The following is a 27,012-nucleotide window of genomic DNA, read 5'->3' as shown; positions in this document are numbered from 1 at the left end:
AAAAAAAAAAAAGAAAAAAAAAAGAAAGGAGTATATAAAAACTCAAAAGTATAAAGGACAAGAGACAGAACTAGCTGTTTTCAATATTTTTGAAATCTGGTTTTAAAAGATAATCTCTAAACTAGCATCTTAATAGACTTGAAATTTTTTAAGCTAAAATAACGTAAAGTTTTTAAGAGTTTAAAAAATAAGTGGTTGGTAACAATAAAATCAAACGCTTCCTCCTGACAGGATCAACTCAACCTAGAAGTTCTTAAAAGTAATGTGAGTAGTAACCAATACTCTACACACCCCAACAATTACCAGGAATAACAGTTTCTCCACTATTGTCTTAGGAAAAACCAATGTAGGGCCTTGAGAATATAATTCAGTACAGAGTTCTTGTCACTCACACCAAGGTAGACAGGTTTAACTGCTGAAAAGAAGCCAAGCTACATAAATCTAAATAACCAAAAACTCAGAAACCATCAGTTGATCTACTCAAAAGTAAAACAGAAGAGAAGGAGCAAGTGTATGAGATCAAAAGTAGATGGATTTGTCCTGGGAATTAATGCACATTCATCGTGCACAACAAACAGCAAACAGCTATGGCCGAGAGTTATTTTTGGATATGGCTCCTCCACTTTATAAGTGAAGTTATGACCAGACTCAAAAGCTTACTGATGTTATGCATGACAAGATGATCATTTAAGCATTAGTACAGTTAACCAAATGAACACCAATGTGAGGAATTTAATAAAGAAATTCGCTCATAAGTCTAACAGTGGAGAAGCCTGGTGGCTTTTACATATACTTATATTTGCACTTGTTATCTTATATGGTATTAAACCATTTTTTTCTAGATATAGTAGGTATAAATAAATCCAACAACCCAATAGATTCATAAACCAACCAATTAGGCCCAGAACTGGACAGAAGTAGGCAAATATCCAAGCTTCGGGCCATACAAAGTATAACCACATATTCATGAGAAAAATCTATATTCCAGAAAAATTTAACTCTACTAAGTGCTACTCACCATTTCTAAGCTGCATGCACACACACACACACACACACACACACACACACACACACACACACAAAACCAAAACCCACCTCATGTTGAACATCAGTTTCCCACTAAGAGTATAAATTTTCACATGTGCTAGGCAAAAGGTAAGGGTAAAACTATTCTAATCTAATTAAAAAAAATTCACTTAAATCCAATTTGAGCATGCTAGAGACAGCTTTCCAGAACTACTTCAAAATTTGATGCTGGAAGAATGAAGAGTTTTTTCAGGGACTACTTGGTAGAAGACACTTGGAAGCACAGCCCTGGAATCTGCCATACTGCACCATGTGGATCCTTCTACTCTAGGAACTCAACATCACAGTAAGGCCCTAAGACAGTGGTATTCACCCTCCTGTATGCTGCCAACCCTTTAATATAGTTAGTTCCTCATGTTGTGGTGACTGTCACCACAAAATTACTTTTGTTGTTAGTTCATAACTGTAATTTTGCTATTCTGAGTATTAATGCAAATATCCATGCTTTCTGATTGTCTTAGGCCACCCCTGTGAAAGGATTGTTTTGACCCCAAAGGCTGAGAACCAATGTCCTAAAAGGTTATTACAAATATACATATAATAACAGTTACCAATTACTATACCAAAGTTTTAAGAGAATCTTAGATATATTCTAAAATTTCCATTTGCAGATAAATCATGCAACAATTAGCATCTGCCATTTGTGTCTTTCCTCAAGTTGTTGTTTACATGGATTTTCATACAATGTCAAAAATGAAAGAAAAAAACCCACTGCTATTGCCTGAAATGAACACAAAATAATCTAGTAAGAAGGTGATCTACTTTGACATTTGTTAATTTTCTTAAAGAAAAAGCTCTGTTAAATCTACAGAAGGATCAAGTAAGAGATTTGTTAAAGACACAATGATTTACTCTATGGACATAGTATTTTGTGCATGATGTCTCACAAAATTATGACCCAAGAATCTACTTGTCTTAGTGATAATCAATGAAAATGTGGCATCCAACTCAGCAAATAGAAACCAAGCTATTTGTATACTCTAGTGTCCTCTCTATGCTCTCTGCACACTACTAATAAAATTTGAGGTTTAATGAAATGTTCCCTGAGCCCCCACAGCTCTAATGTTAAAGTAAATCATGCTTAAACCAATCTTTTAAGGATTCCTTTACAGGGTAATACTGGGGGGTGGAAAGGTGACATTTATATTTGTAATTTGAAGAAATTAAAGGATAAGCAAGTTCTACCCTCTTCAATATTTATTCCAAGAAATATAACATGGAGATATAACATGAATCTGTAATGCTTTCAGATTAAACTCTTGACTGCTCAGTAATGATTGACAGCTTTTGCTTTCTAGTCTTTAAATGTTGTGTAAATAATGATCCTCTCTGCCTTGAAAAAGTTGTTTCAATGCATGAACCAAGGTAAGTTAACTTTGGATTATGCTGTAATTTACAAAATACTCAGTAGCTGACTAGTAGTGAGATGTCAAACCAAAACTGAACCAGACAATGTCTCTTAATGAGAATGAGTACATTAGAAGATAAATTAACAAGGACTACACATGATAGTCAGTGATCACTTTTGGATCAGTGATAATTTTAATGATAGCCACAAGTTAGTAAACACTTAAAACAAAGGTCATGAATTGAGCCTTACCATGTGTGTGCGCACGCATGCATGTGATATTCCCACTAATCAATCAAACAGTACAAAATATTATACTATCATTGCTCATAGAGACCACTTAAATATATTTAACTAAACAATATGATAAAACTATTTTAACTGCATGGCACTTGAATTATAGTGGAAATTACAGATGATACAGAAGATGAGTATAGACCATATGCAAAAACTATGCCATTTTTATATATGGAACTCTATCTAGATTTTGGTAATAAGGACGGATATGACATTTTTACAATCATAAACAGTATGTGAAAATGACTTTGAAGTGCTATAATAACAAGAAATTTTATAGCTTTGTAAAAATAACCCAATTTAAAAATCAGGGGAAAGCAGCCCTGGAGAGCTGGCACAGCAGTTAAGAACAGTTGCTACTCTTCAGAGGAATCACGTGCAAACAGAGGCCCACCAATTTCAACACACCTTCTTTTCTGGCTTCCTTTGATACCAGGAACATTACAGACACATACAGAAGCATAAATAAATAAATAAATAGCCTCACCAATATACATTAAATAAGTAAATATTTTAAAATTTGTTTTAAAAAAAAATACAGAAAAACGCACAAGGCTGCTGAATGACACACAGAAAACGTGCCTGCCCAAAACCAAAGTGGAAGATGAGAACTGTCTCCTCAAGGCATTTTTCAGTGTAATGAAGAACTTCCTGAACCACAAGATATCTTATCTAAGCCCTTGCCTGAGAGGATAATTTATCAAATACTACAAATTTCAGAGAAAACAATCTCTCCACTTGCCACTCCACTCCAATAAATTTCTCAAACTTTCTTCTGTATTTGTATGAGATTACAAACAATTATAAAAACAGACTTTAAGAACATAAAAAATGATATCGAAAAAAATAATGAAAGAATCTTTTTTAAAAACCCTATATATACAAATATATTTAAATATTTAAGAATATGGGGGAGTACATACGGGAAGACCAAAGGGTTTACAAAATAAACCAGTCAAGAAAACACATTATAAAGAAATCTTAAAAGCAAAGAGTTTCCTCCCCACAAACTAATGGTATGATCAAAGAAATAGTACACTATTGATTATCTGATTATTATCAAAGAGGGCTGAGAAGTAAAGGTCAGTCAATGGTAGGGCACAATCCTATTCTGGGCACAACAAAAGATAACATAAAAATAAAAATTACTGTTGCCTGTTGGGGACTTGAAAAGATTATGAGTTAAGCAACTACTTCTAAACTTGACGGGGAGCCTGCTTCCACAAGAGCAACTCATGCTTGGTAACTATAAACCTGGTGAAAGCCCTCAGCCTGGAGGGTCACAGCTCCTAGGAGATAAGTTTACTAATGTCATTTAGCTAGATAATGTCACAAAACTGCCTTCTAAGTATTTATGTTTATACCCCTGGAGGTAGTGCAGTTCTCAATCTTGTACAAAGATGCTTCTCTCTGCAGTGAGCATCAGTTGATGCAGAAAGGTAAAACTGGTCAAAGTACTAACAAATGGTTGTTGAGGGCTCAGTCCCAAGTGGGACATCTACACCAACCAGCCCAGGCTCAGGGACCTCACAGACAATGAGTGCAATAGTGCGCGCACGCGCACACGCGCACACGCGCACACACACACACACACACACACACACACACACACACACACACACGAAACAAATGTTAATTTAAAAAAAAGGCTGTACTTATATTCACAAGAGAAGTAGCATGCTTTTGTTCTTTCATTCACTTAAAGAAAAGACACTTTCTGACACTCCACTGACGCTGTTCCTAACTACTAATCATTCTTATTAACTCTTGTTAATTTAATGGCTCTTCTGAATCATTCCCTCTCCAACTTCAATAGCACAAGTAAGTTTCCTAGAACTACAAAAATCAGTCAAATTAATGACATTTTCACTTTCCAATACTCCTAATCTTCAATTTTTCTTTCTATTGTGCATGTAGATTCATACAGGAAGGCATACATGTGTGTGTGTAAGATGCACTTTTACAGAACAGGCCAGAGGACAACTTTGTATGTCATTCTTCTGGTGTTATCCTAAATTTGCTTCAGAAATAAAGAGCCAAGTATATCATACCTGAAGCTGGTACTAACCATGCCCAAAACTTCCCTGTTATACATACCTCAACAAAAGTATCAAGCTTAGTTAAAAAGCCAAATTTCACAATAGATAAAAATACTAGGTTTAGATTTTCCAAAGTGCTAATGAAAACAATCAAATTATTTAAAAAGTAAATGCTTAAAGGTAAGTAATTACGAGAGGAGAGGGTTTGTTGCCATTGTTATTTGATTTGATTTTAGTTTGAGGTAGGGCCTCACTCCATAGCCCAGGTTGGCTCCAGGTAATAACTTAGTCATTTGTCCTAGCTGGGCTTGTTTGTTTTGTTTTTGTCAACATGACATAAGCTTGAATTATTTGGGAAGAGGCATTACCATCACTGGGCAGGTGGTGCTATGAATAGGAACACCAAGAGAATTCTTAGATGCCTGCTTATTAGAGTCAAAAAAATGCTACAGATTAGGATGGAAGATCTGGGAGGAACTTGGGACAATACAGCCAGGATAGAAATACATAGTATGAAATTCTATTATCAATTAAAAAACAAATAAATAAAAGAAACAGGAAAGAAAACTAGGGAAGCCAGAATAACAGATCAGTAAAGCACATTCCCTTGGCTTCTTTATTTCAGTTCCAGCCTCTAGTTCTGCCTGAGTTCTTGACTGACTTGCTGCATGACAGCCTGAAAGCCAAATAAACTCTTTCCTCCCCGAGCTACTTTTGGTGACAGGGTTTTGTCACAGCCTACAGAAGCATGACTAAGCTTCCCAGGCCTCAACCTTGGTTGCCAAGATGCTATTAAAACAGGTTTAGACAACATCGCACTTTAAATAAAACTGAGGCCATTGAGATAGTAAACAGGTAAACACAGTGATGATCTGACTGCAATCCCCTGAGGGGGGGGGGGAGATCAATCCATGCTGTGCTCTACTCACTATATGGCATGCAAACAACCACACACAAAATAAATACATGGAGGGAAGAAAAAAAACAATTTTTAATCTCTGCAACTTTCCTTATTCCTAAATCTAGACTTTTCACTTAAAACATAGTATCATTAAACGGGGCAAACATGTTGATGGGTCAAAATTATCAGCTTACACAAGGCTAAGAATTACTAGACATTAAAACACACTTTTTCTTTATACCTTAAGAGACTTGTAGGGTCTCAAGCACTTATTTTTCATCTAGCAGACAGATTGGGGGGGGGGGGNGTCAAAAACCCAAGTCCACTCACTCCCCTCTTACTGTGGCCCATGTCCTGCAGATCTCACCTTTTCCACCCACTGGTATGGGCTGACCCACCCAAAGGTTTTAAAACGCTTTCCTCCCCGAGCCTTCAGAGGTACCCTTCCCAGGCATTCTTCTTCTACCCATAACACCTCACTCTCCTTGCTAAGTTGCCTTCTCAAACTTTGACTTAAGTTTCAGGGCAAATTCCTAGCCCTCACTTCTTTATGCATAATCGGTGTTGGCAAATCCCTATTTAAATCAGGTCACACCCATCTTGCCTATGGTTGTTTTAGAAGTATAAGTTCAAGTTCCCAAATTATTAACTGTTACACTTAATGATTTTACAATGATATAAAAATAAATATAAATTCAGTAGAAGTTATACTTCAAATATTTATCTTTTTCCAAAGTATTAGTACTTAGACTCTATGGTCAATCTGTAAATCCCAGTCAGCCATATTACAACCCAGATAGATACACTAAATTTATTTGACTTACAATATTTTACAGTGTAGTATCTGCAATGCCCATTGATTATAAAACTGAAATTTGCTATCTGACCTTCACAAAAACTCTGCTAACCCCTAGTATTCATTCATCTTCTAGAGGCTTAAGTTGATTCCCTTAAGCTCTAAACCTTTGTGTTAGTAAATCTAATTGGACACTCTGCCTTCAGGACACTAGCTACTGATGTAAGACAAAAATACAAAGAAAAACCACCTCAATTTCTCTGATTTTTCTAACATGTTTTGACTGCAGCACAGAAACTAAATTTCAAGAATCATGTTTCAGATGGTTCTTTCAAAAATACTTTTATCACTCAACTTCCACCAAACCCTCCACCACAAGCCAGGTTCTCAATTTGGTGTACTGAAGGCCTCTTAAAGTAACCCTACTTCTCCCTTCCAGGCCCGGTAAGGGAAGGGCAGAGAGCAAAGGTGAAAAATAGGCCAAAAGAACATTTTTCTGAATTCTGAACCATTTTGAAGCTACTCAACTTTTTTAATAGGGATACTTAAAAAAATCTTTCATACGCCTAATGGTGACACTACATACAGTGTTACTAATTTTATACTACTGGTACATTGTCTAAAAAGGTATTTTTGCTGGCATTGGAAACACATTAAGTTATTGCCAATAGTTTATCAGCCAATTATATAATATAGTTCCTGTTAGAAAACACAATAATGTTCCATGTAACAGAGTCAGAACAGGGTTGTTAACAAAAGGGAATCCAGAAAATGAAATAGAAAGCCGGGTATTTCTGAGTTCGAGGCCACCCTGGTCTACAAAGTGAGTTCCAGGACAGCCAGGGCTATACAGAGAAACCCTGTCTCGAAAAAGCAAAAAAAAAGAAAGAAAGAAAATGAAACAGAGCACACTGCTCTTGGACTGAAGCTTGAAGCCCCAGGAGGACACTGAGTAAGGCTCTACCATAAGCTGTCCTACTTGCTTAGCTCTTGAGAACTAGGAAAAGGTGGCCAGTGAACTGCAGCCAAAGACCTAGCTGTAGGAAGAGTGGGAGAGAAGCAAGGGGTAAAGGAGGCTGGAGAGACACTGAAGAAGGTTTCTGCCATTCTAACTACGAGGACTTGGGAAGAAGTGATGATTACTGTACCATCATTGAGTTCTGAGATGTAGCCTCACAGACTGGAGACACAGAGTGACACAGATGATGCACTGACATAAAAAGCCATATCCACAGTAGTCAAAAGTGAGTATCAGCTATATACCTGTTTATCAGCTATTTATCATAATTAATTATATAAGACCATTTTTAAGCAAGAAATAACTGTTTTTATTAGACAAAGATAATCTCACTTTGGGTCATCTTTATACTCCATTAACTATCCTTTCTCAAAAAATAAAATCTTCTAAAATTTGAATGCACTCAAAAAACATACCAAATAATCATTTTTGAGAAGAAAGCACCAGGGCTGGAGAGATGGCTCAGCGGTTAAGAGCACTGAGTGCTCTTTCAGAGGTCCTGAGTTCAATTCCCAGCAACCACATGGTGGCTCACAACCATCTGTAATGGGATCTTATGCCCTCTTCTGGGCATAAGATGTCTGGGCATTCTGCTGTCTGAAAACAGCTTCAATGTACTCGTATACATAAAATAAATAAATCTATTAAAAAAAATTCCTCTAATTAAAAAAAAAAGAAGAAGAAAGTCTTTAAAAAAGAAGACGAAGAAAGCACCAGTAATCATACTTTCAATTATAAAACTTTAAAACAAAAATATAGTAACCCAACTAATATGGGTCTGCCACTGTTACCGAAAATACATTATAAGGAACAATAACGAATAACAGGAAATCTAAACATCTGCAAGAAGGAAGAAAACTCAGGCATTTTGGAACATATGCAAAAAGGTTAAATACTTAAATGAAAACTCTAAAACTGAAATATCTCTTGGTGATAATTTTGAGTATGACATAAGCACACAAACAACAACATACAAATTAAATGGGATCTCTGTGCAGAGGTAGCAGCAGCAGTCACTGCCCTGCAAAGTGGGAACAAGTGGTTTTGAGCCAAGAATCTCGTAAGATTCAAATACTAAAATATATGATACATGTATTATATACCGAAGCCAAGTAGTCCAGACCAGAGGGTTGCTCTCTTATTCATGTACTCCAGCCTGCAATCCTGATTTAAGTACATAACCTGGATTAACTGCAGAAACCAGGGAAGGGAAAAGACCTGGAGATGGAGTGGGGTACAAGAAGCTCTAGTGAAGGGATGATAGGACACAGGCTCTGTGAAGGAGAAACTAGGAAAACCAGGCTGGCAGGGTGAGGATTGGGGGGGTGGGGGGGGTGCTGTAGTGAAATACCTTAACTGCAAATATGAAAAGCAGGGAAATTGAAAGAGAGAAGTGTGAGATAAATAACGCTAAGAATTTTGAAAAGATATAAGGAAACATCTTTAAGACACAAATATATCTTAGTATACACACACTGAAAAAAACTATCCCACTTGACGCAAAATGCTAAAAAAGGAGCCAGATGATAAAAACACAGTGCCAGGCATGGGGAACCTCCCTTCAAGTTGGTCAGGGGGTTTGAAGAGAGACTAGCAAAACAGTTTTGCCCTTGTTCTTGGTTGACCCTCTGCTGAAGATGCCACATTTGTGACACAGCACTTAGAGGAATCAAGCTGGGACTAAACTGGAAGCCTCCTGTCTGAGAACTAGCTCTCACAGTACCCACAGGTATTAGATATTAGATATTACTATCTAAGCTGCCAAGGAAAAAAGTAAATAGTCCTACCAGTCATGATGTCTATGAACCACAACAATGACAAGAGAAGTAAGATATCCCCCATAGTGCAATAGTAGTAGCAAGTATGTCTTGGGTTAACCAGCAACTGTCTAACTGAATTTAAGACATGCTCAGAAGAAAAGATTTATCACGGTAATATAAATCCAGGTTACTATCTGATTTTTTTTTTTCCTTTACACACTTATTAAGAAATCTTAATACAGTGCCAGTTTCCAAACCAGTATACTCTCTACTGCCCTTTAAATATTTATTCATATGTGTAAGTATACATCTCACCCCTCCTCAACCATAGGACATTGCATAAGAGGTAGCAGAAATGACTTTAATCACCAGAGTTCCATGTCTTCTATACATGACAAGGAAGCTGCACCCACCCATGAAACCTCAACCAGTCTCCTAAACAAGTCCTGCATGATGCCAGATAACATGCCAATAATATACAGAGAAAAATCTAAGGACCCATTCCTGTTTGATGAGCTGCAAGCAACTAAGAACTGCTGAGAGTCTTCTTCAGGGACAAGGCCCCAATAGGCGATATAGACTATCCAATCACAAATGAGAAACCTTAAAGACATTACATACAAATATTCAACTGACAAGAGCATTGTTGCCGGTAGTTTCCTTACTCTGCTTCATGCTCCTGGCCAGTCCCACATGCGAACCTGCCCAGGAGCTATCTCTGATCCTCGAGAAAACACACACAGTTACTTTAAAATCTTTGGCTAACTCAATTCCTGGGCACTCCTCCTAAATCTTCCCCTGCTACCCCAGGTCCAGTAGGGGAAGGAGCAAAAGGCCACTAACCCCAAAACTCACACCGCCTCCTCCACTTAATTCCTCTGCTGTGTCCCCTTCTTCTCTCCCAGTCTCTGAATCTCCTGAAACTCTCAGTGTCCCACCCCATGCTCAGCCATTGGCTACTGGCAACCAATTTAGGGCAAGGACTTTCATCAGTAAACAGATTTCCCAATAAAATCAAAGAATTAGAACCACCCTCTACATCTCCTTTTCTATCCAGTTTAAAAAAAAAAAAAAAAAGAAAACACAAAACTCCTCCTCTCAGATATAAACTGAGCAGAATCATAACAATCATGTAAATTTATAAAGTATGGTATATAATTAAAATCCAGTCTATCATATTTGTCAATTAGATAAAGTAGTCTACCATCATCCCTAACTTAGTTACAATTCTCTCCCTGAATTACGTTTAGATTTTATTTTAGCCTGTAATATCATCTGAAAACTTGTGTTTTCCACTCTATAGCATGTCTTCAACAGTAAACAATTTAAGTTTGATTATGGACTACAAGTAGTCTTCAACACTGTCAGAATCTGAGAACGAATTCAACCTGAGTGCATAGGAAAGCACCCAACAGACTTCAACAACCGGAGAGACAGCCAACTACTCGACAGCCCCCCATTCCTCAAAAAATCGGAGCCTTTTGGCCCAGGAACATCTGACAGACCTATGTAAAGCAGAATTAAAGACTGTTTACCCTATCTAGACAGAGGTAACAATCAACTATTCCACATACTGTGCCCATTGTTTGTAGATGAAATAGGCAATTTTTGCCTCATGGCCACCTTGGCACCATAAGCAATATCATCTGGAGGTAAAGATGGGCAATATTTTTTCTGAACTGTGAAGGGAGTGCTGTCATGAGCAGACATGTCTCTAGTCAAAACTTGTAATAATAATGAAATGATTAAATGACAGATTTTGTGGATTTCTGAAGTTTTTGAAGACTATTAATGTAAAGTATATTTGAACTGTTAAATCTCAGCTACTCCTAGTCATTTCTATTTGAGTAAATTGAAAGCACTTTATTATAATTAAATCAGAATCTAACCTAACCATGATTTTACTATCTGGTCCTTAACTTGCATTACTTAATCATCTTGTTCTTAAATGAGCTGCACAGGCACAATGTCTGTCTCAGAATATCAATATTAATTTTAAATTTTGTATCAATACAGATTCATGTCAATGAAAACCTTAATTTTTATCAATATATAAATTTTGTACCAATGTAAGAGATTATAACTTTAATTTTACATCAATTACAAAGATTTCTACCAAAGTAAGATTATGGCTACACAATGTTTAAGATTTAGCTACCCATCCCATTTATTTCCTCCGTGTTCTAAATTATAACCAGGAAGACAGAATCAGAAGGACTGGAAAGAGAAGGGGACACAGTAGTGACAGGAGAAAAGCCATGTGAGTTTTCAGGTAAGTGGCCTTTGGCCACTTCCCTGACTGAGCCTGGGGTAGCAGGGGAAGAGTACCCATTGAGTTAGCTAAGGCATTTTAAGAATAACTGCCATGTGTTTGCATGCGTGTGTACATTTTCTATTCACAAATCTGAAATAGCTCCTGGGTGAGTGCGTGTGAAGGACCGGCCAGAAACACAAAGCAATGTAACAAAAACTGCATGCTACAGAGCATATATATGTGTGTAACATCGAAAAGGTCATGAACTAGAAAGGGAGTCCAGGAATACAAGATATGAGTAAGTAATGGGGTGAAGTCCAGGAGTACAAGGGAAGAAAATGGGGTGGAAATGAACAATACTCATGTATAAAGTCTCTCAAATATCTACAATATGTAAGGAATGTCCACTTACATATGTACAAACAACCAAAGAAAACCAAGTCTGGTTATCAATACCTCAGCTACTATTCAGGCATTGAGCCAGAATGTATAGTTGCTAAAGAAAATATGGTGCATACATACAAAGGAATATAATTCACCTACTTGCCAGATGAAGAGCCATCATTTATACCAACACAGATGAATCTAAAGAACATTTTGCTATATGAAGACAGAAAAACAATGTATGACATACTATTTCCATGTGGAAACTTTAGCTGAACTGATAGAACAGAAAAGACAGAGTGGGGTCAGGTTGTAGAAGGGGTTTATCAAAGGACACAAACATTCATTTTGAACACAGTAACAAGTTCTGTGAGTCTAATGCATAGTAATGAGCGTATTAATTTTTCAACTATATAATTATTATTTATCAAATCACACAGGATAATTTTAAAACATTCCATGTTGGATAGTTAAATATTTAAAATTTAACAACTGACAGCTATTACTAAAATTTTAATATTTTGAAAAAAGATACACTACAAATCTAGGAAGTTTAAAAACTATTATTTTAGCATTTTTTTCAAGGCTATAAACAAGGGGTATTTCGTAGAGAGTGGAGTTTGTAGCAATCTTACAATACCATATGCCCCTCTGTCATCAAAGTGTCATCCCAAGGTATATAATTCAAGAGTCAAAATGTCACTAAGAATGAAAAGGCAAATGAACTCCAAATGGGTCATACTAGATCTCATTAGAATTGCTTACAACAAGGAAAAAGAGGAGGATCCAAGTCAGACCTCAGTATCTGGGGGTTCCTTATCTTTAACCAATCATAGCGGCTCTGCTGATAAAGCTGCTTAATCACACTATCTATATGCCCAAAATCCAAAGTGCAAAGAGAAGAATTCCCTAAATGTTGTCCTAAATGCAAATGCCATATGTACACACCATAGCATACTCCAATCATGCACATAAAATACACATTTTAAAAGTTGGAACAAGATATATGTCATATAATTTTTTAACAAAGGCAAGTTAAAAGGCAGCAAGTGACTTACACACTCTCAGGACTACAAGGAAAGTGTGGCTAAAACCCTGAAAGTGAAGAGTACAACCCCAGAGACAAGAGTAATAGAGGAGGACCAAACAAGCTAAGTCTGGGAGTTAACCACGAAGACAATGAAGAGGGCTTTTTACACAGGAATAGAAACAACCTGCTGGCCACATGTGGCTAAAGAAGACACAAAAGAGATTACCAGCCTGTAATAGGAGGCACCTTTCATCATTTAAAAATTAGCATGGATGGGACAGGAAAACAAGTAGCTAATTTTAGACATTACAATACAGTTTGTCTGGTAGAATACACACACACACACACACACACACAACCAGACAATGTGTATGCCAAAACTGCATTATTCTAGGCTCAGTTTGGCTGGTTAGAGAAAGTAGCTTGCAAATTAAGGCCTAAAAAAATATAAAGCAATGTGCAAAGGGGATCAAAAGAGGTAACAACATATCAAGAACTAGGATAGGAACTGAAGAGATAGCTCCGTCAGTAAAGCACTTGTTGTACAAGCATGAGGACAGAATCCATTTAAAAAGAAGATTGGCATGGTGGTCCGAGTTTGTGATCACACAAATAGGAACAAACAAGGAGATGCTAGCCACCCAATAAAATCTACTAGAGTCTCAGGTAAATGAGAAAAATACAAAAACTAGGATGTATATATAAGAACATGTAGCATTTTACTTCCTGAGTCAGGGTTACTTCATTTATTATTTCCACACTTATCCATTTTCTATGAAACTTCACTGTGACTGAATAAAATTCCATTATGCTTATGAAGCACTTATTTATCACCATTCATCAGTTGACGTACATTGAAGATGATTCCATTTTCAAACTATTCTAAATAGAACATGAATGCGCAAGAATCTGTGGTAACAGAATGTAGCTCTCGGGCTGGAGAGAAGGTTCAGCAGTTAAAGAGCACTGGCTGCTCTTCCGAAGGTCCTGAGTTCAAATCCCTGCAGGCACATGGTGGCACACAACCATCTGTAATGTGATCTGATGCCCTCTTCTGGTATGTGTGAAGACAGTGACAGTGTACTTACATATAATAATAAATAAAGCTTTGGGCCCAAACGAGCAGGGCCGGAGCAAATAGAGGTCCTGAGTTCAATTCCTAGCAACCACATGATGGCTCACAACCATCTGTACAGCTACAGTGTACTCATATACATAAAATAAATAAATCTTTAAAAAAGGGGGGGAAGGGGAAATGTAGCTCTCATCCTTTATCAAAGCTTCTCTTTGAAGGGGGCAGGGAGTAAAGATCATTACAGAAAGCCACAACTGGTAAAAAGACAGAGAACAACTGATGAAGTGGTACTCAACTGAAAATGGTATGAACCTACAATATGATCCACAAAAACTGAGGCTCAAGGAACATCCACAGATGGGGAAGAAAAGATTTTTAGGAACAGATGACCAGGAAGCTGCACCCATGTCTCAAAAACATGATTGCCTAACAAGAACTGAATGACATTAACAGACATGCTAAAATCTCATGGGTCTCACCCCTAGAGTTAGTGCTCTGTGCTGAATGAGCGAGATTTATTTAAGTCTTCCCCAGGGATGAGCCCCTAAATCTAAGCCATGAAAACATACAAATAAGCACCACCAAATGGATTCAGCAGGTTCTATTTATATATTTATGCATGCATGTATATATGTATATGTAGACAGACACATATAAATATAACCGTAATAATCAATACAAATGAGTCAGGGGTGAGGGGTGAGCAATGAATGAATGGTTAAGAGGAATAAGAGGGTGAAATTATTTGTTGGGATAATCATTTTGTGCACCATGTAAAGGTTCTTTGTATTATTCAAATGTTGATTTTTAAACTGTCATAGAGTTGAGTACAGGGCTGACCTTGGTAATGTTATTTTTCTTCATCACTTTGTGATTGGTTTTAATAAAGAGCTGATAGCCTATAGCAGGACAGGAGAGGAGAGGAAAAGCAGAACTTGCAGGCAGTTGGAACTCTGGGAAAGAATCAGAGGAAAGGGTCAGAGGAAGTTGGATGTTCAGGGACAGAATGAGAAGTAATGGACCACATGGCAAACAGGGCCTAGTATTCACAGGATTATTATAAAGTTATGTAAGTTAACTGGGAATAATGCTAAGCTGTAAGGTCTAAGCTTATTTCATAAATAAAAAGTCTCCATATCATTACTGGGAGTTTGGAGGTTGAGACATTACAGAGATAATGATTCAACTACATTTTAGTATTTTAAAATTGCAAATTTAAAAAATAATCACTGTGGTAGAATAGAATCCTATGGATGTTATGTCCAGGAGAAACAGCTGGTTCTAGCTTTGGAGGGGGGTGAGTCTTGAGAAACCTCTGTTCTTGAAAATGAATAGTAAACTTAACAGACAACTTAAGACAAACTAGAAGCCATTCTGATACATCTATCTCACCTATCCCTGCCTCTTCAGTGTTGGGATTAAAGAAGTATATCCCAAATCAAAATATTTTCAGTCTTTTTAAAGTTTACTTGGTACTTATAGGGAGTTTTTGCATTTATACATTTCAACCTGATTCTGTATTTTGCTAAACAGTAACCAAGAGGCTATGTGTTCAGTTAAAATGCTAAAATCTAGCAAATGTTTAACCTCCAAATTTTAATTAAGACCTACCTAGCATTCTTTCCACTTAATTCTTTACCTCTACACACATTGCCAAGTTCAAAAGGGACCCTTTTCACAATGTCAGAATCCAGTCAGCACTCGAAGATTTCTGGCTATATGAGCTAACTTCCTTGTCCTCAGTACTGTGGACAGAATATCACACAAGCATTCTTGCACTGAGTTAGATTCTCAACCCTTCAGCATTTTCTTCTTCACTGTTCATTCCCAACTGGGATACTCAGACACGTAGATTACAGACCCAAAGATCAACTAATTAATGAGTCTTTTAAAACTAAAAGAGAACCCCATAAACTTGGCCTCTTCCACTGACACCAACATCAATGATACTAAATGTAAAGCTAAAGTATACAACACAAAAATAAGGACTACTACACAAAACTCAACTTTAAAATGATGTGTAACATTTATTCCTGATACTAAAAAGGGGAATGAAATAATGCCAACAAGCTAAAACATTAAGTGTCTGTGAGTCAACAACCCTGTATTTCTCAACATGACTTTGGTCAGTTATGAACCTAGGTAAGAGAAAAACAACCTTAGCGCCTACAAAAAATAAAGGAAGGAACTCTTCTTAAACCCAGAAGACATCTATTTTTAAGGACATACAGGAAATACTGGAAAGATGATTCTTCAAAAGCAAACTTATATTAATATTCAAAAAAGAAATAGAGAACCATAAACTTATTAATAGTAAATAGTATTCCTCTGAAAACAAACCTAAGACCTTCACTCAAATATAACCCATTCCTTTATCGCTAAGGACAGGTCTGACTACTAAAATCAGTAAATTCAATGAGCATATTGTGAAGTAGAAGGCAACTTGGTTTACCATGTTTCAGGCGAAAACTCAGATGTGACTTGAGGCATTGCTTTATCTGCCAAATAGCTTTGCAACATAAATTAATGAAATCAATCTGCAAAACTTTTTGTTTGTTTGTTTTTGAGACAGTGTTTCTCTGTATAGCCCTGGCTGTCCTAGAACTCACTCTGTAGACTAGGCTGGCCTCAAACTCAGAAATTCACCTGGCTCTGCCTCCCAAGTGCTGGGATTAAAGATGTGTGCCACCACTGCCCAACTTTCTGCAAAACTTAACATTGAACCACTGCTGAACAAGAACAACTTTTATGCTTTGAATGCATTTACTTTCAAAAGTCAATTTATTGTAAAAAATATTAAAGGATGAAGTTTAACCATGTAGTACTGGCATTCTCATTTTTCCTGGTTCAAAGGGTCTTTCAGGTAATATTAGTCACTTTAGGAATAAAATACACACACAGTAAATCACTAGTTTAAATAAGAATAGTTGTTCTCAAGAATGAAAAGCATAGACCACAATCTGTCAGCAGTTTTAGGGATAGGTAATATACAATAACCATCTCTGACTACCAGAAGCCTATAGTACAGTATATTTACCACACTATAAAGGCACTATATAATATGGATTGGGGATGCAGCTCAACTAGTTGGGAGTGTCTGCCTAGCATACACAAAGCTCTGCATTCACTTTATCAGCAAAACTTTTAAACAGTTTTGGTAGTGCTGCACACTTAAAATCCCAGTACTCTGATATGGAAGAAGGATCAGAAGTTCAATACACAATGAGTTTAAGGTCCACCTGGTCATTCTGAGAGCCTGTCTCAAAATACTAAACAAACACAAAGCCCTAATATAAAGCAGAGTCAAAATCAAAGCAGGTTTCCTACAATGGGAACAACAACAACAACAAAAACCAACGCTCTTGAGCAATGGCTCAGCAGTTAAAGAGTATTGGATACTTTTCTAGGGGATCTGGGTTTGATTCCAGAACCTACTCAGCAGCTCACAACCATCTTTAAATCTAGTTGCAGAGAATCAGACATTCTCATCTGGCCTCCTCTTTTGTACCATCAGTTATGCAAGTGATAAAAAGACATACACATAGGCAAAGGAAAAACAAACAACTAAATACTATTTTCTTAGCCAAGTCAAACAGGAGATGCAACCTGACAGTTTAGGATATAAAGATAAAGAGGCAATGGTATATAAAAGCACATACTAGGACTATATATGCAGTTTTACTACGCTGAATTAGTAACAAAGGGAAGGATGACTAAAAAGGAACATTTGGAAAAGGCAAAAGCAGAGCAAGCAATGGGACTGACATCATAGCCTGACAGACTGTTGAGGACACTTCTAGACTCTAGCAACAGCCAGTCTCTTGTTTACATCATTGTTAACCCAGGGCCCCTACATTCACTCACAGCAAACAAGTTGATCCTAAAAGCCAAGCTGGCTAGTAGGTCAACAAGGCATTGAGTTTCCCTACAAGGAACACATCTTGTTCTCAGTGTCCTAAAAGAACATAGTCTAGGACTGTAGGAAAACTCTATTCCTTAATTTGTATTTGTCTGGTCCTTCCTGGTATGTTGTTACTGTTGGAGGAAACTAGTAATAGCTTCATTTAACATAAATACACATAATGTCTAGATTCTTACAAAGGACTAAAAATACAAACTCAAGAATCCTAACTTCTAACTGAAGAAGAGACATCCACCCCAATGATTATTTGCATTTAATAGCTGATTTTACCCATTTGTATCAATGCTTAATCACTAATTTAGCTGAATAGGAGGAGAGAAGATAACTTGCTAAGTATTTTACTGGGCACACACCTGTAATCCCAGCACTTGGATTCTAAGGCCAGCCTAGTCTATATAGATGAATCCCAGGATAAAACTACATCTAGCAAATAAGCTCAAAAAGACCAACTCATGAGTTAAAAATTTTAAAACAAGATGAATTTAACTTAAATCATTTTTTAAAGCTTGATGACAAAATATATGCAGTCTCATTATTATCCAGAAAAAAAGCTTGAATTCTATGTTCTATGTATTCTCCAAGACAGAATACATAAACAAAGTATGCCTTAACTGAGAAAGGAAATCCACTGTGAGGAGACCTACAAATCAAATACAAATACAAAAAACATTAAGCAAAGAGCTTGATCAATTTACTGAAATCATAGCAATGAAAAAATATTTTCAAACATCAAACGACGATTTCTAAAGAAGGGTAAACTCAGAGCAACTGCCTAGCATGAGTCCCTGCCTGGGTTCCACTCCCAACACAAAAAGTTCCTAGTATAATAAAACATAAAAAGTATCTAGGATAATGGAAAATCTATGATGTGCAAAGAAGTGTTAATTGCAAGTACCAGTAAAGCTTAAGAAAAAGAGAGCTGGGCTGGTGAGATGGCTCAGTGGGTAAGAGCACTGACTGTTCTTCCAAAGGTCCTGAGTTCAAATCCCAGCAACCACATGGTGGCTCACAACCATCCATAACAAGATCTGACGCCCTCTTCTGGAGTGTCTGAAGACAGCTACAGTGTACTTACATATAGTAAATAAATAAATCTTTTTTAAAAAGAAAAGAATTCAAAAATTTTATAACTCTAGACCTATTCATTTATCACACATACATATCCTAAGTATTCTTTAAGTGCTAATACTTTGAAGGTGTGTGTGTGTGTGCGTCAGTCAGTATGTGAGGTGAGTTAGTTCAGGTTCATGCTGTACTCTAAGCGTACCAGTCAATGAACAACTTTCAGAATTTGGCTCTTTCTACCCTAGGTTCCCAGGATCAACCTTGTTGTTGGGCTTGTGCTACAAAGTGCTTTGACCTGATGGCTCATTTCAATGTCTCACAAATACACATAAATGAACTATATGAGTTCATTGCTGGCACCTAACTCAGCGTAAATATGTTAATCTGTATGCTTGTTTTTCAAACATGCAAGAACTCAAATTTACTACTGAACTATCCTAGTGCTTAAAATAATTTTATCTAAAGTAACAGTAGCTACAATTACCTGAATTCAGTATATCAACTGATCTATGCACTTGCTAATACTAGAAATCTCTCTAGTGCCAGACATTAGCTAGATACCTTTGCCACTAAACATTAAGTTGGTAATTTAAGAAGCATACAAACTTTAATACTATTCATTTGTATAGGAAGGTGACACAGAGACCTCCTTGAGCTGTAAAACATGCAGAATACATATTCTAGCAAATAATCACTCTAACGTGATGATTCCTCATGTTCTCAAAGAGTTGGAAACCCTGGAACTGCAGATTACAAATTGGTTAAACTAGTTTTATTTAAAACTCAATTTTCTAGGTTCCATCTCCTAACTCCTATGACTCAAGAGTAATTCAGATATTATAAAATAAACTGTACCAGCAGTTGGGAGGCAGAGGCAGGCAGATTTCTGAGTTCAAGGCCAGCCTGGTCTACAGAGTGAGTTCCAGGACAGCCAAGGCTACACAGAGAAACCCTGTCTCAAAAAACCAAAAAAAATAAACTATAGCAAGCTCTTCTTGCAATCCTGACAAGCAGCCAAATATGGTTACCATTTCTCCACTCACTGAAGTTTTTATTTATCAATCCCCTCACCCAAATCTGCAAATGGCACAATGGCTATGAACAAATCCTAGCTGTCTCTACAGCCTGTTTTATAGCTCTCTTTACTCAACTATCCACGACTCTCTTTTCTAACTCTTAAAAGAACCAGTAAACCTAGCTCTTTGAAACTGACACTAACTTTTTTTAAGTATTCAGAGGAAAGCATGGCATATAACCCTAGCATAGAAGCTGGCAGGCAAACTGCCATGAGTCAGAGGCCAGCCTGGGCATACAAGACCCTGTCTTAAAAACAAGCAAGCAAGCAAGCAAAAACTGAAAAACTCATTCAGAATAATAAGAACAGGCCTAAGAATTCCAAGTCACTGAAAAACTCTTAAACCTCAGAGTGGCATGAGATTGACAGCACTTTTATCTAGATCAACTCTACTCCCTGTGTGGGAAATAACTATGTAACAAAAAGGAAAAAAAAAACACTCCTCCTGGACTCATAGGGAATCACCACAGAAAGTGGCAGTGAGCACAAAGCCATTCTCTTCTATTCTCTTCTAGATAGTAGGAAGAACGCCACCTGAAGGCAGAAATAAAGTTTTATGTACAGGAAAGACTCTAGCTTTTTACTTTCAACACTAGGGCCTAAAGGTTTTGACTCATTTCATCAGCAGACCAGGACACACTATGAACTAATTTCAGAGGCTGACTGTGATCAAATGCGAAGGGACTTTGCAACTTCAAGGTATCACAGAAGCCCTTAAAAGAGAGTGGACATATAAACTTGAAAATACCAGGCTCTAGAATGATAGAGATTAGTGTTCTACCACTTGTTACAGTGTCTCAAAGGAACCAGATCAATGTCATCTTTTTAGCATCAGTTAACTGATGTTACAGCAAAAACACACTGCATATACACATTAAGAGTTACATTTTCAGCAAATACAACAATCATAACTTTCCTGTAACATAAAGCCAAAGTCATTGGTATGTTAACACCAATTATTTTTGTTATCCAGCTAAGTAGAAATTAGTTTGAGTAAGAGATTGTCTTAAACAGTCAAAGTGGACCTTTCAAATGCTTATATTATAAAATAGAAATGCAAAAACAAACAAAAAACCAAAACTATAAATAGCAATTTCTCTCAAAAGTAAAGCAAGCAGAAGAGAAAAATAGTGACATGACAAAAATAACTTTTTATAAATTTTTTAATCAAGACTTACAATCACACATGCTTAGACTGTGCACAGTTGGGAGTTTTCTCCAACTAAGGAGAAAGTACCAGAGTTGAAACATTAAGACACTGAGACTGTAGATGCTGGTATGCTCCAGCACTTCAAAAGTATAGGCAGGAGAATCGGGAAATTCAAGGCCAGCATAGGCCACCTTTTCAAAATGATCAAAAAATTAAAACACTAGGGAGAAGCTGGTTAGACGGCTCAGAGGGTAGGAGTGCTTGGTGCCAAGCACAGCCTGAGTCCAAACCCCAAGCTCCTCATGATAGGAGAGAATGAATTTCTGAACTTCTTACATGTTCCCTACATGTAAATATGTGAATGTCAATTAAAAAAAAAAACGTAGGGATGCTGATGCAGGATCATCAAGACTAGATAAGGGTAGTACATTGAAACCTTGTATCACTAAAAGAAGAAAAAAAAAAAAATCAGACTGCTTATCTTTCAACATTACTCCTAGATCACAAAATATTTTGAAGCCGGGCGTGGTGGCGCACGCCTTTAATCCCAGCACTCAGGAGGCAGAGGCAGGCGGATTTCTGAGTTCGAGGCCAGCCTGGTCTACAGAGTGAGTTCCAGGACAGCCAGGGCTATACAGGGAAACCCTGTCTTGAAAATAAATACATAAATACATAAATAAAAATAAAAATTCAAGTTTTTAAAAACTCTCCTGAAAAGATTCAATGACTGTATTTCTGTCTATAATATGTAAAATGACTTTTTAAAGAAAAAGTTGTTTACCTTAGACCAAAATTTCTCATCAAATTACTAAACTCCATATATGAACACATTAAATTCTGTACCAAAGTAACAACTCACTTTGTAAAAGAAAAATAAGCAAGCTTTATTCCCAGATGGGGAACTATAATTTCTTCCTAGAGAAAATTTTCAACAGTAGAAAACACTAGCATGTAACAACCTGGCCTAGAGCTATACATGTATAGTGTACTATAATGTCCAGTTCCTACATTTGATATTAAATCATTTAGATAAAAACTAACCACTAAGAAAACCTTAATGAAGGTACTAAGGCAAGCGATAAAAGCCAACATATTAAGCACTATCAAGTGAATAGTTTGTCTCACTTCTGAGTTTAGAACTCACCAGTAGAAAGAGACAATCTTAAGACACACCTGTTTTATTTCCTTTTATGTAGAATTGTGAAAACGGAGAAACTATATTTGCTACTTTCCAGTGTCAAATGAACCCAAGTACAACTCAGAGCTTCCTATGAATGGAAAGCCTGTCTAAAGTGTGCCCTGATGAACACAGGGCCTGATAAACAGAGTAGGTCTATTTTATAAAAAGATGCAGACATTACTAAACCACGTCTTGGAAACTTAAATTTCCAGTGATTAGTAGTGATTAATTCTTCCACATATTATATATTACCCAAAATGTTCAGAACCTTTTGAGGTTTGGGGAGTCTCTTTAGACTCTACCAGCTGAGCATTATGAAAAGCATTATCGGGCTGGTGAGATGGCTCAGTGGGTAAGAGCACCCGACTGCTCTTCCAAAGGTCCAGAGTTCAAATCCCAGCAACCACACGGTGGCTCATAACCATCCGTAACAAGACTGTCTGAAGACAGCTACAATGTACTTACATATAATAAATAAATAAATCTTTAAAAAAAAAAAAAAAAGAAAAGCATTATCATCATCCAAAAAGCTTTCCAACATTTTAACAGGATTTCAGATTTTCTGATGAGGCATGCTCAACATACACAATGAATATAGTACAAGATGAGAACATTTCTAGAACTGATGGGATAAAAACAACATATAGCTAGAAACTTCAAATCCTTAGAAGCAGTACTTATTCATTAAAACATGCAGTTTTCCTTTCTACTAAAAACAATTTCCAACTTTAAGTGACAAAATATGTAATTGTGTAATTTTACTAAGTTCACACACATATATGTAGGTACATACATAAATACATACATACGTCCATATATGTGTGTGTGTGTGTGTGTGTATATATATATATATATATATATATATATATATATATTTCATCTAACCAAGGCCTCCGACTGAACATTCTAAGACTGAAGTTCTGTGAAGCTTCATAGAATCCCTACAAAGATAATACAACCTAAGTTATTTGTACCATTAAGGATTCTCTCAAAGACTTTCTTTTCTCTTGTTTTTGAATACAATGAAAACAAAAACAGATCCAGAAACTCTGGATCACTCCTCAAATCCCAGAACTCTGGAGGAGGCTGAGGCAGTTAAGGTAATCACATAATGCCCTTAACGCAAAGAAAGAAAAGAAAAAAAAAGTATACACTATATGCACATGTATAATGAACTAAAGATTGATTTTATGAGGAGATAACTCTCTGTCGATTTGGAGCCAGCCTGGTATGCGTCAAATTGCAAGCCAGCCAGTGAGACCTCAAAAAAGCAAAATTTTAATTAAAAAAAAAAAAGAAAAACAAAAACAAAAAAGATATTTCATGGTATGTTCCATTCCTGCATAAAGGACTATGAAAGAATAGTTATGGTATCTGTTATGTTCCAGGAGAAGTCAAATAAAAGGTAGAAAGGAATTACAAAGGGCAGGTATAATTTAGCAAGTGATTAGGGAGAAAAATTACTAACAAATTGCTTACAAATGGAACTAATCAACAAAGACACAAATACAAAGTAAGCAAAAGCCAATGAGTAAGTTCATTCATGAAGGAGAATAAAAATCAAAGTGATCAAAGAAAAAAACTACAGAGAAGGCAAGCAAATAAACAACTACTAGGCCTAAGCGTCAAGTCAAGGAAGCTTCCGAGCAAAGAATCAAGTCAGAGCTTGACTTCCTAGAAGTCAATGCATGTCCAACAGTTGTTGAATGAATTAAGCAACAGAATTTGGTGAGGATTATTTCAACTCTAAAGGAAATCATTGCCTCACTGTAAGTAGATGAAATACATCATTTATAGACACTTTCTTAAGTGTGTAAAACTTGATTTCTTCCTGGAGTTCAGAATAGATGGCAAAATTGGGTCAAGTTGTTAAAAAAAACAACTTGAAAGTCTATCAGATCAAGTACCATATCCTACTGTATCAATTACCAAAATGGCTCAAAATAAAGCATACTGCTCAAAATAAAGCATACTAAAAGTATAATTAGCCTTGCTTTCCAATAGTTAACATGTAAAATAAACACAGAAGAGTGACTGATCAATAGTACTACCCGAGTATGCATGGAAAACTACAGAAAATTTACCCATAAAACTGACAATCATCATTTTAGTACCCAGGACTTCCTAACACTTGAATAAGCTACTTGCTATACTTACAAGCATGTAAGTTTATCTACATAAGCATCACAAAGTGATATCTATATTCAATACAACTATCTTCCTCCCTTTCAACTTCTCCATCCCAAAGTAATATTCTAACCATTAATAATTCCTCAATTCAGTATTTAATTATGCAGAGGTCAGTGTTTCTCAATATGATTCTACCCTAAGAGGAAAAACAACAAAAGAGTAAAATAGATGCAAAATATTTTCAAAAAGTAATTAAAGACATCAAGAACTAGTCATAAACAAAAGCAATAAGCCCCTAGCATTCTATTCCAAGTCTCTTCCAGTATTCAATCAATACTGTATGAGTAAATGTTATCTACTTAAGAAAAAGGAAGAAAAAAAAAATGTTATCTACTTAAACAATATGAGGTCTTATTGTCAAAGAAAAATATACAGCTTTCAATTATCTTAATGAAATTATTTTATCCTGCAATGTAAGCTTTATATGTAAATGTTACATTCATAAGCTGTAAGCAGAGTCAGCCTGAGGATGTACTTATTCCCAGTCCCCACCACAGTTTGTGAACAGGTGACAAGAAGATATCAGAACTGTAAAAAAAAAAAAATAAGGCTAGCTTAATCTTCCTCAGCTGTATAGCTCATCTGTGGCTGGCCTCAAAACAAAAGGCAAAGAATTAAAAAAGGACTGAGTGTTTCATCTAAACATCAAGAGAACTCTCGGGGTGGGAGAGAAATGGAATATAAAATTTTAAATGGTTACCACAAAAACTAATTTCCTAAATTTCAAAAAAAAACTTTTAGTGGTGGTAGCTATCTTGATAAACCTCTTCTTTAAGTGTATAATTCATGATTACAACTAAAACTTGAACACCTTAGGAAATAATCTGAAGGACCAATGACTTCAAACTAAAACTAAAATTCTTAAAACCTTAAAAGTTCCTTTCTTAGGAAACTGTTCAGGAACTCTCCAATCACTAGTAAACATTTAGAAGGCTCTATTTGTAAATGCACTATCAACCACTGTGTGCTCATGCCAATACCATTTTCCCATAGTGCCTGCTAAATTAAAAAACAAACCAAAAAATAGCTTCAAAGTGATCACATTAGTACATGGTAACTTCTTTAAACAGTATGTGCTGAACGCACTGTCTTCTGTAACTCTCGAAGTACATGCACATGATAGTTTAGGCCAGAGAGCTACTTACCACCTTCCCTTTCTCTAACTCTTTGAGTATGCACGTTTTTGGCCTTATTGTGACCTGTGCTGTCACTGTATTTGTTTTCAGGACTATTAGATCTCCGTAACATTTTGTTTGGTGGTGAAGGATCTGCGGCGTCTCGCATCTTTTCATGTCTGTGATCACCACTACTGGGGTGACTCTTTGAAGAATACTTAAGTGCCTGTAAAACATCACCCCCCCAAAGAGAGAGAAAAATTGAAAACTTAAACTCAATTCCCAATTTAGATTACAAATTTTGGTATGTCAAGTTCCCTTACATCAAAACTCAGAATTTCCATTTTCAGTACTTCCCTTATTCAGAGAAGATGTAAATGCTAAAGAGTTACTGTGCAACTCCTGATAATCACACATACATACATACACACACACACACACACAAACACACACACACAGAAAAAACCTATTTGATCATGTAAACTTTTTTTAAACAGTATTTTGGCACACTGATCCACCAGGGGGGAAAAAAAATCTTCAAAACTAAAATCAATTTTTGAGAGCTTAGATTACTATCCAATTAAACTCTACAACTAATGCATCCAAGCATGTCTATAAATAGGCATATTTTAATAACAGTATTTTTCAAAAAGAGGAGAGTTTTTCCTCTTTTTTGATTCAAATAAAGTACTATCGCTGATTTATAAGTTCTTTCAGGGATAAATTAGTTTTTAAAATGTAACAATATGTGCCAAAACAAACTGAAACATGAACAGTGTTTCTAAAATGCAAGAATTCTAAATGCCCTCAAAATAATGGTTTTACACTGCAGGTGTCTGAAGATGAACACAGAGTATCAGCCTGGGAGGGAAGGAAATAATGTTTGACAGATGCAAATATTCTGACGTCTCAGAAGCTCCTGTACAAGTGTCAGGTTGGAAAAGTGCTGGCTCCCACGTGTAATCCAGCATTCAGAAGACTAGACAGGAGTAAAACTGGAAGCAAGCCTGAACCACAGAACCGTGAGGGGGACAAAGATCTGTTCCTATTCTTTTCTCTTTTAAGGGTGATTACAGGCATAAAGAAAGTATTTACTTCTGTTATCTTCAGACAGTATCCTGAAGACATTTCTGCAAACCTTTAAAACTTTACATGTAAAACCTTCAGTGGACTAGACACCCAGAATCTTTTCTATTAGCATGAAGTACTAAGTAACGGAAGGTTTAAATTAACTGAAGCAAAAAAAAAAAAAAAAAAAAAAAACAAAACAATCCCTTAAAAGTAAAAAAATATGAACTAAATAAATAAAATGGTAAGAGTATTGGTA

General features: G+C 36.3%; 1 protein-coding gene across 8 annotated transcripts in view; it reads right to left on the bottom strand.

Annotated features, from left to right (window-relative positions):
- The window catches only part of Wac (WW domain containing adaptor with coiled-coil), a 53,478-nt gene that overhangs the window by 24,562 nt on the left and 1,904 nt on the right, over window positions 1-27,012 (bottom strand). For 4 of the 8 annotated variants that reach the window (XM_021214366.1, XM_021214368.2, XM_021214365.2 and 1 more), the window contains exon 3: window positions 25,716-25,911. In XM_021214366.1, the coding sequence (XP_021070025.1) occupies window positions 25,716-25,854 (139 nt within the window). In that variant the 5' untranslated portion in view covers window positions 25,855-25,911. Of the gene's footprint in view, window positions 1-25,715; window positions 25,930-27,012 lie in introns of all 8 variants that reach the window. The other 4 variants (XM_029547269.1, XM_029547266.1, XM_029547268.1 and 1 more) reach the window with 1 other exon arrangement.

Source organism: Mus pahari, chromosome 15 (genome assembly GCF_900095145.1).
Source record: "Mus pahari chromosome 15, PAHARI_EIJ_v1.1, whole genome shotgun sequence".
Taxonomy (NCBI): Eukaryota; Metazoa; Chordata; class Mammalia; order Rodentia; family Muridae; genus Mus; species Mus pahari.
Note: the sequence above shows the minus strand (reverse complement) of the source record. Positions and strands in the feature narration are given on the sequence as shown.